Source organism: Oncorhynchus gorbuscha, linkage group LG01 (assembly GCF_021184085.1).
Source record: "Oncorhynchus gorbuscha isolate QuinsamMale2020 ecotype Even-year linkage group LG01, OgorEven_v1.0, whole genome shotgun sequence".
Taxonomy (NCBI): domain Eukaryota; kingdom Metazoa; phylum Chordata; class Actinopteri; order Salmoniformes; family Salmonidae; genus Oncorhynchus; species Oncorhynchus gorbuscha.
In genome coordinates this window covers 3,337,735-3,350,067 of record NC_060173.1, presented here as the reverse complement: position 1 = coordinate 3,350,067, position 12,333 = coordinate 3,337,735, and the positions used below count along the sequence as shown (strand labels likewise).

The window sequence follows — 12,333 nt, the reverse complement described above, 5'->3', positions numbered from 1 at the left end:
ATCCACATCATCATCCATCCACATCATCAATCCACATCATCATCCATCCACATCATCATCAATCCAGGTAGAAAGACAACAATACAGATACATAGAACAACACTTCACGTTCACACAATAAACACACAAAACATAATATATAAATGACTATACCTGTGCAGGCAGGTTCTGGAGCCTCATGGAACGCAGAGAGGCCTCTGGGTCTGGCCCAGGGCCACGGCTCATCGTCCGGATCACAGTGGACATCTGTTGGCCCCTCATGTTGCCCCCTCCTCCTCCCCGGTAGACCCCTCCTCCCTGTAGAACAAAACATAAATAAACCAGAACCATTAATGTAATTATTACTGTATACTAAATACTGTAACTATAGTGAAGTAATTATAATTCATAATTCAAATATATTTCTTATGTGGTATAGATTCAGTACACATAGATGTATACAGTACACAGAATAGAATAAATAATTAAAGTACAATAAATGATTAAAATACAATAAACCATTAAATTACATTAAATAATAAAAATACAGTAAATCATTCAAATACAGTAAATAATTCAAATACAACAAAACATTAAAATACAGTAAATCAAATACAATAAATCATTAAAATAAAGTGAATCTGTAAAAAATGTTACCTGGTAGCCCCCTCCTCCTAGGGAACCCCCTCCTGTGCGCATGTCATCAAGGTACTTGTACCCTCCACCTCCTCCTCCACCTCCTCCTCTTCCACCTCCACCTCTTCCTCCACCTCCCATGGTGACCCTCTGACCACCTCCCAGGTCCATCGCCGAGTGGGAGGAGAAACCGCCTAAGTAGTGAGACATATTGGGAGCCTGGGGGACAGAGGAGGAGGAATAGGAGGGGCGAAAGAGGAGGGGAGGAAGGAGGAGGAATGAGGAGGAGGAGGAGAAGATGAAGAATAAAGAAGAAGACGTTTAACCAACCCCCCGAGACACAACCCCCCGAGACACCCCCCCCCTCTAGAAAGCTTTGGGGCACAATGGAACAAAGGCTCGTTGAAACATTAGTAGATTCTGTAAATGCAATAGGTCACTGTCATAAAAGGGAGTGGTTGACGCAAATGAAAGTCTGTGCACCTACATTGTGCAACGCTAATTGTAAAGTTATGGGAAATTGTTGGGGTTTCGATTTGTATTTGATTTATTAATGGAGTTCTTTATGTTGCTGTTATATTACCCTGTCATCTGAATGATGTACTTAAATAATCTACTGGATATTTGCTGAATCTATTACAAAAAAACACAATATACGTCCAAAAAATATTACATTCATTAAATCAATGAATGTATCAATGAAAGTTCATTCAACAATGCAGTTGTGTAATGGTGTCATAGTGTCATAGTGACTGAGATGAACTGGAGGGTGGAAACATTATGACTGTGAGATGTGGAGGAATCTGATGACTGTGGGATGTGGAGGAATACTGTGAGATGTGGAGGAATCTGGAGGGTGGAAACATTGTGACTGTGGGATGAGGTTGGAAACATTATGACTGTGAGATGTGGAGGAATCTGGAGGGTGGAAACATTGTGACTGTGACTGTGGGATGTGGAGGAATCTGGAGGGTGGAAACATTGTGACTGTGGGATGTGGAGGAATCTGGAGGGTGGAAACGTTATGACTGTGAGATGTGGAGGAATCTGGAGGGTGGAAACATTGTGACTGTGGGATGTGGAGGTTATGACTGTGAGATGTGGAGGAATCTGGAGGGTGGAAACATTGTGACTGTGGGATGTGGAGGAATCTGGAGGGTGGAAACTGTGGGATGTGGAGGAATCTGTGAAACTGTGGGATGTGGAGGAATCTGGAGGAATCTGGGGTGGAAACATTGTGACTGTGGGATGTGGAGGAATCTGGAGGGTGGAAACTGTGAGATGTGGAGGAATTGTGACTGTGGGATGTGGAGGAATCTGGAGGGTGGAAACATTGTGACTGTGGGATTGGAGGAATCTGGAGGGTGGACTTTACATCCTGGAGAGATTGGTGCAGAGCTTCTGGGAAAATACCACACTTCCAGAGAAGACCTAACTCACTGGCTCTCTGGCACACTGCCCTGTGAAACCATCCCACAGTGTATTTACAGGAAGCTACAGAGGGCATACACAGAGTATACTGTCCACACGTTCATGGAAACAGATAGTGTCTATAATGTCTCTATCTCTTTATTTGGCGATGACGAACCGCTTAGGTCTTCATGGGCCTTTTGCTTGAACACATTATCTGACATCCAGAAACCACTGGATGTGTAATGGATGCAATATTTTCCTAAGAGTAAGAATATGTTCTGGTAGTACGGTAATTGTTTGTAATATCTAGTGCCTAAGACTACCACTCGCCACGACAGGTCTGGGGCCTGTCATAACAGGTGTGGAGGCTGTGTAGACAGGACTACCACTCACCACGACAGGTCTGGAGCCTGTGTAGACAGGACTACCACTCACGACGACAGGTCTGGAGCCTGTCATAACAGGTGTGGAGGCTGTGTAGACAGGACTACCACTCACCACGACAGGTCTGGAGCCTGTCATAACAGGTGTGGAGCCTGTCATAACAGGTGTGGAGGCTGTGTAGACAGGACTACCACTCACCATGACAGGTCTGGAGCCTGTGTAAACAGGACTACCACTCACCACGACAGGTCTGGAGCCTGTGTAAACAGGTGTGTCTATGTAGATAGGACTACCACTCACCATGACAGGTCTGGAGCCTGTGTAAACAGGTGTGGAGGCTGTGTAGACAGGACTACCACTCACCACGACAGGTCTGGAGCCTGTGTAAACAGGTGTGGAGGCTGTGTAGACAGGACTACCACTCACCATGACAGGTCTGGAGCCTGTGTAGACGTAGGACTTGGAGCTGAACCCTGGGTTGAAGGTCTGGTACTTCATTGTTGAAGATCCGCCGTGTTCTAGAAAACAAAAGAGAGGGAAAATCTGACGGTCATTAAACAGCACACCAAAGCCTGATCCAATTTAAACACATCACTAAGGAGGGACCTGAATCAGCACACCAAAGCCTGATCCAATTTAAACACAACACTAAGGAGGGACCTGAATCAGCACACCAAAGCCTGATCCAATTTAAACACAACACTAAGGAGGGACCTGAATCAGCACACCAAAGCCTGATCCAATTTAAACAAAACACTAAGGAGGGACATGAATCAGCACACCAAAGCCTGATCCAATTTAAAGACATCACTAAGGAGGGACCTGAATCAGCACACCAAAGCCTGATCCAATTTAAAGACATCACTAAGGGGGGACCTGAATCAGCACACCAAAGCCTGATCCAATTTAAAGACAACACTAAGGAGGGACCTGAATCAGCACACTAAAGCCTGATCCAATTTAAATACAACACTAAGGAGGGACCTGAATCAGCACACCAACGCCTGATCCAATTTAAACACAACACTAAGGAGGGACCTGTCATTTAAAAATATGTATATTTTTAATTTAACCAGGCAAGTCGGTTAATGACAAATTCTTATTTCCGACAGCCTACTTCAGCCAAACCCCGACGACGCTGGGCCAAATGTACGTGACCCTATGGGACTCCCAATCACATCCGGGTTTTGATACAACCTGGATTCGAACCGGGTACAATAGTGACACCTCTTGCAATGAGAAGCATTGCCTTAGACCTCCGCGCCACTCGGAAGCCCAACAAAACAACGAGGCCTTGTGTTTTTTTGTTTTTTTTACCGCAACCAACACACCCATAACAAACATTGAAATGACATTGACATAACTAGTATAATGATATGGGATATGACATCGTAAAACTTGTTGGGACATTTTATTATGACTGGATACAAGGTCCAGTGTGGTTATAACTGTAGGTCTGTTTACATAGGCAGGTGTTGTTGACAGCTACATAGACTGTTAAACAGCCACCACTAACATTGAGTGGCTGCTGCCAACACACTGACACTGACTCAACTCCAGCCACCTTAATAATAATGGGAATGGATGGGAATTGATGTAAAATATATCACTGGCCACTTTAAACAATGCTACCTAATATAATGTTTACATACCCTACATTATTCATCTCATATGTATATACTGTACTCTATATCATCTTCTGCATCTTTATGTAATACATGTATCACAAGCCACTTTAACTATGCCACTTTGTTTACATACTCATCTCATATGTATATACTGCACTCAATACCATCTACTGTATCTTGCCTATGCTGCTCTGTACCATCACTCATTCATATATCCTTATGTACATATTCTTTATCCCTTTACACTTGTAGTAGTAGTTTTGGAATTGTTAGTTAGATTACTTGTTGGTTATTACTGCATTGTCGGAACTAGAAGCACAAGCATTTCGCTACACTCGCATTAACATCTGCTAACCATGTGTATGTGACCAATAACATCTGCTAACCATGTGTATGTGACCAATAACATCTGCTAACCATGAGTATGTGACCAATAACATCTGCTAACCATGTGTATGTGACCAATAACATCTGCTAACCATGTGTATGTGACCAATAACATCTACTAACCATGGGTATGTGACCAATAACATCTGCTAACCATGTATATGTGACCAATAACATTTGATTTGATTTAGTAGGAGAGTACAGGTGTTAGACAGCTGAGGGGGAATTCCCACCCGAGATAAGCCATTGTAAATGGAACATAATTCCTTCTTTTGTTTTTTTAAATGCACTTTTCTCTCCACGCATATTCTGGTCGGGAACTTAAAGCACGATAGCATCATGCTATTCAACCTGCTATTCTTTTTTTTGGGGGGGTGGAGATCAAATAAATGAAGGTGTGGTCGGAGGTGTCTACAGAAATAACACCACTGTCCACGCACCGTCATTTTCAACTTGATAAGAGATAGGTAAATGAGCATTCCGTTTCGATACATTTAAATGAGTTTTATTTGATCTATTTTTATTTGATTTTTTATTTTATCTTTATTTAACTAGGCAAGTCAGTTAAGAACAAATTCTTATTTTCAATGAAGGCCTGGGAACAGTGGGTTAACTGCCTGTTCAGGGGCAGAACGACAGATTTGTACATTGTCAGCTCGGGGATTTGAACTTGCAACCTTGAGGTTACTAGGCCAACGCTCTAACCACTAGGCTACCCTGCCGACCTTATAATTGCTGGAGATAAATGTGAACCAAGTCATATGGCAGCAAACTGAAGTATATCAACATATACATACATTTTCCACGGTGATGGCCTTATAACTTGCTGAGATGATATTTGGAGACCCAAGCTGTAGGCTTCTGTAGCCATTCACAAATCACAGTATTAACCTACCAGGTTGATTCATGGTTTCTAGAATGTTTTAATTATATGCTCAGACTTTTCACTATAATATTTCTAATTTGTATCATGCAAAACATTAGCCACTAATCGTTAGCCACCGTCAGTTATACCCATAGACGTTTATAACTGTCTCTTTAGTGTTAGTTTCCTCACATTTATAACTTTAGTGTTAGTTTCCTCACATTTATAACTTTAGTGTTAGTTTCCTCACATTTATAACTTTAGTGTTAGTTTCCTCACATTTATAACTTTAGTGTTAGTTTCCTCACATTTATAACTTTAGTGTTAGTTTCCTCACATTTATAACTTTAGTGTTAGTTTCCTCACATTTATAACTTTAGTGTTAGTTTCCTCACATTTATAACTTTAGTGTTAGTTTCCTCACATTTATAACTTTAGTGTTAGTTTCCTCACATTTATAACTGTCTCTTTAGTGTTAGTTTCCTCACATTTATAACTGTCACTAGTTAGTTTCCTCACAATTTGCATCGTTCCATTACATTGTTAGTTTACCTTTCTTTCCTGTTTGAGATTCGTGTGGTTGTTCCTGAGGATCGCTTGCTATAGTAGATCATATTAGGCTAACCTATTACAATAATCTGGGACATGAACACTCTTCGGGGGGACAAAAGGTGGAAAACAGCATCCTCTATGGTTTGTCCCCATAGAGGAATCATTGTTTTGTGCTGCAGTACCATGAGGTTCTAGGTAGAAGCCTGTGCCTTCCAAAGAACTCATTTGGAGTGTTTTTTCTTCTTCTATGTTAACCATTATGGAACGCAGCCCACATGTTGGAACGCAGCCCACATGTTGGAACGCAGCCCACATGTTGGAACGCAGCCCACATGTTGGAACGCAGCCCACATGTTGGAACGCAGCCCACATGTGGGAACGCAGCCCACATGTGGGAACGCAGCCCACATGTTGGAACGCAGCCCACATGTTGGAACGCAGCCCACATGTTGGAACGCAGCCCACATGTTGGAACGCAGCCCACATGTTGGAACGCAGCCCACATGTGGGAACGCAGCCCACATGTGGGAACGCAGCCCACATGTTGGAACGCAGCCCACATGTTGGAACGCAGCCCACATGTTGGAACGCAGCCCACATGTGGGAACGCAGCCCACATGTGGGAACGCAGCCCACATGTTGGAACGCAGCCCACATGTTGGAACGCAGCCCACATGTTGGAACGCAGCCCACATGTGGGAACGCAGCCCACATGTGGGAACGCAGCCCACATGTGGGAACGCAGCCCACATGTGGGAACGCAGCCCACATGTGGGAACGCAGCCCACATGTGGGAACGCAGCCCACATGTAGCAGTTTGAACCTTGAGCTCACGGTTCAACGATGACCCGGATCGTTGTCATCACAGTTCCACGATTAGTGAGAATTATCAGGGTAGATTCATAGGACTACTGGTCAACCCTTCATGGATTGAACAATTGAATATTGAAGAATAAAACCACTGTATTTTGTTTTTGACAGGCACTCGGTCGACTAGACGACACATATTATTATTCATAAATACTTTCCTAACACCTATAATAATATAGAAGATCAGAGTATTTTTCAATCTAACACTTGGTGCTGAAAAGGATACCCGTATGCCTGTATTTACTCGGCATTCTTTCATTGTTCCGTAATATTCTGAACCGTTCTCTCCATATATTTTAGTGAGTCTGTCAAGAAAATGTAAGGAACACTGTGTTTAAAAGGATGGCTTTAGATACATATACTGAAAACCCTATTGAATGAAAACTTCCCATGAGAAAATGTGCTGGTCAGCAAGTGGGAGGGTTTTCAGTAGTTGAATTACATGTGTTCGGCATGTGAAGGGAACCACGCCTGCAAAGCCCATCCCGCACCTGCATACGCTAAGTCTAAGTCGTAATCAGGCCCCTGCATACGCTAAGTCTAAGTCGTAATCAGGCCCCTGCATACGCTAAGTCTATGTCGTAATCAGGCACCTGCATACGCTAAATCTAAGCCGTAATCAGGCCCCTGCATACGCTAAGTCTAAGTCGTAATCAGGCACCTGCATACGCTAAGTCTAAGTCTAAGTCGTAATCAGGCACCTGCATACGCTAAGTCTAAGACGTAATCAGGCCCCTGCATACGCTAAGTCTAAGTCTAAGTCTAAGTCTAAGTCGGAATCAGGCCAAGAGAGAGCAGCAGTAAGAGGAAAGGTATCTCTTGTCATAATTACACCTAATAATGTAAACTAATTAACTGGACCTTCTGCATGAATGATACAATACCGACAATTCAAGTTCCTGTTTACTCACTCACGCACGCAGGCACGCACGCACGCACGCACACACACACACATACAAGCACACACACACAAACACACTACCCATTACACCAACATGTGATCATCTATATTCTGACCTGGTTGTCAATGGTTACCTGACAGTCAGGAGGACAACAATACTGATCCAGTACCTGCGTCACACCAGCCTGACCTGGGTGCAAATAGCATTTGATTTCTTTCAAATACTTTGAGCATGTGAGCAAGCCTGTAGAGCCGCAGGGGCGGGATTAGCATCGGGGCTATTCGATTGGATGTACTACTTCAGACAAGTTGAATTAGAGCACAGTTAAAGGATTTAAAAGAAAACAACCCAGCGTCCTCAGGAGAGAGAGACAGCGGCTTAATAACTGCTGCTGTGTAAGTGAAGCCCTGAGAGAGAGACAGAGACAGAGAGACACAGAGACAGAGACAGAGACAGAGAGACACAGAGACAGAGACAGAGAGACACAGAGACAGAGAGAGAGAGACACGGAGACAGAGAGACACAGAGACAGAGAGACTCAGAGAGACAGAGACAGAGACAGAGAGACAGAGAGACACAGGGATAGAAAGACACAGAGACAGAGACACAGAGACAGAGACAGAGAGACTCAGAGACAGAGAGACACAGGGACAGAAAGACACAGGGACAGAAAGACACAGAGACAGAGACACAGAGACAGAGAGACAGAGAGACACAGAGACACAGGGACAGAAAGACACAGAGACAGAGAGACAGAGAGACTCAGAGACAGAGAGACACAGGGACAGAAAGACACAGAGACAGACAGAGAGACAGAGAGACACAGAGACAGAGACACAGAGACAGAGACAGAGAGACTCAGAGACAGAGAGACACAGGGACAGAAAGACACAGAGACAGAGACACAGAGACAGAGACTGAGAGACTCAGAGACAGAGAGACACAGGGACAGAAATACACAGAGACAGAGACAGAGAGACTCAGAGACAGAGAGACACAGGGACAGAAAGACACAGAGACAGAGACACAGAGACAGAAACAGAGAGACACAGGGACAGAAAGACACAGAGACAGAGAGACACAGAGACAGAGAGACACAGAGACAGAGACAGTGACAGAGAGACAGAGACACAGAGACAGAGAGACTCAGAGACAGAGAGACACAGAGACACAGAGACAGAGAGACAGAGACAGAGACAGAGAGACACAGGGACAGAAAGACACAGAGACAGAGACACAGAGACAGAGACAGAGAGACTCAGAGACAGAGAGACACAGGGACAGAAAGACACAGGGACAGAAAGACACAGAGACAGAGACACAGACACAGAGAGACTCAGAGACAGAGAGACACAGGGACAGAAAGACACAGAGACAGAGACACAGAGACAGAGACAGAGCGACTCCGAGACAGAGAGACACAGGGACAGAAAGACACAGAGACAGAGACACAGAGACAGAGACACAGAGACAGAGAGACAGAGAGACACAGAGACACAGGGACAGAAAGACACAGAGACAGAGAGACAGAGAGACTCAGAGACAGAGAGACACAGGGACAGAAAGACACAGAGACAGAGACAGAGACAGAGACAGAGAGACAGAGAGACACAGAGACAGAGAGACACAGGGACAGAAAGACACAGAGACAGAGACAGAGAGACTCAGAGACAGAGAGACACAGAGACAGAGACAGAGACACAGGGACAGAAAGACACAGAGACAGAGAGACACAGGGACAGAAAGACACAGAGACAGAGGCACAGAGACAGAAAGACACAGAGACAGAGAGACACAGGGACAGAAAGACACAGAGACAGAGACACAGAGACAGAGAGACACAGGGACAGAAAGACACAGAGACAGAGACCTAGAGACAGCGCCTTAGTAACTGACAGAGAGCAGTGACCTTATGGTGTCTTATTTATAGTGAAACTGACACAGGTTTGTGTTTGAACTACAAATATCTAAAACTACACTATGTTTATCAAAATAAATATAATTTAATGTCCAATACATATTAACAAAAATATAGTTATTATTGTTTTAAAACATACATATTGTTGTTGTTGTTGTTCTATAACATACATATTGTTGTTGTTGTTGTTCTATAACATACATATTGTTGTTGTTGTTGTTCTATAACAGACATATTGTTGTTGTTGTTGTTCTATAACAGACATATTGTTGTTGTTGTTGTTGTTCTATAACAGACATATTGTTGTTGTTGTTGTTGTTCTATAACATACATATTGTTAATGTTGTTGTTCTATAACATACATATTGTTGTTGTTGTTGTTGTTCTATAACATACATATTGTTGTTGTTGTTGTTCTATAACATACATATTGTTGTTGTTCTATAACATACATATTGTTAATGTTGTTGTTCTATAACAGACATATTGTTGTTGTTCTATAACATACATATTGTTGTTGTTCTATAACATACATATTGTTGTTGTCATTGTTCTAAAACATATTTGTACAGAAGCTACTGTAAATGGAGACATAAACAAAGTGCATCCTGTCCCAGAGGAATATGTTACTGAGGAATATGTTACTGAGGAATATGTTACTGAGGAATATGTTACTGAGGAATATGTTACAGAGGAATATGTTACAGAGGAATATGTTACTGAGGAATATGTTACAGAGGAATATGTTACTGAGGAATATGTTACTGAGGAATATGTTACTGAGGAATATGTTACTGAGGAATATGTTACTGAGGAATATGTTACTGAGGAATATGTTACTGAGGAATATGTTACTGAGGAATATGTTACTGAGGAATATGTTACTGGAATATGTTACTGAGGAATATGTTACTGAGGAATATGTTACTGAGGAATATGTTACTGAGGAATATGTTACTGAGGAATATGTTACTGAGGAATATGTTACTGAGGAATATGTTACTGAGGAATATGTTACTGAGGAATATGTTACTGAGGAATATGTTACTGAGGAATATGTTACTGAGGAATATGTTACTGAGGAATATGTTACTGAGGAATATGTTACTGAGGAATATATATGTTACTGAGGAATATGTTACTGAGGAATATGTTACTGAGGAATATGTTACTGAGGAATATGTTACAGAGGAATATACAGAGGAATATGTTACTGAGGAATATGTTACTGAGGAATATGTTACTGAGGAATATGTTACAGAGGAATATGTTACAGAGGAATATGTTACTGAGGAATATGTTACTGAGGAATATGTTACTGAGGAATATGTTACTGAGGAATATGTTACTGAGGAATATGTTACTGAGGAATATGTTACTGAGGAATATGTTACTGAGGAATATGTTTGAGAGGAATATGTTACTGAGGAATATGTTACTGAGGAATATGTTACTGAGGAATATGTTACTGAGGAATATGTTACTGAGGAATATGTTACTGAGGAATATGTTACTGAGGAATATGTTACTGAGGAATATGTTACTGAGGAATATGTTACTGAGGAATATGTTACTGAGGAATATGTTACTGAGGAATATGTTACTGAGGAATATGTTACTGAGGAATATGTTACTGAGGAATATGTCTACTGAGGAATATGTTACTGAGGAATATGTTACTGAGGAATATGTTACTGAGGAATATGTTACTGAGGAATATGTTACTGAGGAATATGTTACTGAGGAATATGTTACTGAGGAATATGTTACTGAGGAATATGTTACTGAGGAATATGTTACTGAGGAATATGTTACTGAGGAATATGTTACTGAGGAATATGTTACTGAGGAATATGTTACTGAGGAATATGTCTACTGAGGAATATGTTACTGAGGAATATGTTACTGAGGAATATGTTACTGAGGAATATGTTACTGAGGAATATGTTACTGAGGAATATGTTACTGAGGAATATGTTACTGAGGAATATGTTACTGAGGAATATGTTACTGAGGAATATGTTACTGAGGAATATGTTACTGAGGAATATGTTACTGAGGAATATGTTACTGAGGAATATGTTACTGAGGAATATGTTACTGAGGAATATGTTACTGAGGAATATGTTACTGAGGAATATGTTACTGAGGAATATGTTACTGAGGAATATGTTACTGAGGAATATGTTACTGAGGAATATGTTACTGAGGAATATGTTACTGAGGAATATGTTACTGAGGAATATGTTACTGAGGAATATGTTACTGAGGAATATGTTACTGAGGAATAGGAATATGTTACTGAGGAATATGTTACTGAGGAATATGTTACTGAGGAATATGTTACTGAGGAATATGTTACTGAGGAATATGTTACTGAGGAATATGTTACTGAGGAATATGTCTACTGAGGAATATGTTACTGAGGAATATGTTACTGAGGAATATGTTACTGAGGAATATGTTACTGAGGAATATGTTACTGAGGAATATGTTTGAGAGGAATATGTTACTGAGGAATATGTTACTGAGGAATATGTCTGTGAGGAATATGTTACTGAGGAATATGTTACTGAGGAATATGTTACTGAGGAATATGTTACTGAGGAATATGTTACTGAGGAATATGTTACTGAGGAATATGTTACTGAGGAATATGTTACTGAGGAATATGTTACTGAGGAATATGTTACTGAGGAATATGTTACTGAGGAATATGTTACTGAGGAATATGTTACTGAGGAATATGTTACTGAGGAATATGTTACTGAGGAATATGTTACTGAGGAATATGTTACT

The 12,333-nt window shown here is 41.4% G+C and overlaps 1 protein-coding gene across 2 annotated transcripts in view; it reads right to left on the bottom strand.

Annotated features, from left to right (window-relative positions):
• Positions 1-12,333, bottom strand: part of LOC124031670 (plakophilin-3-like) — a 71,654-nt gene that overhangs the window by 43,733 nt on the left and 15,588 nt on the right. For both annotated transcript variants that reach the window (XM_046343213.1, XM_046343203.1), the window contains 3 exons: positions 2,839-2,930; positions 637-834; positions 154-297 (listed from right to left, as the gene is read on the bottom strand). In XM_046343213.1, coding sequence (XP_046199169.1) covers positions 154-297; positions 637-834; positions 2,839-2,930 — 434 coding nt within the window. The remainder of the gene's footprint in view (positions 1-153; positions 298-636; positions 835-2,838; positions 2,931-12,333) is intronic.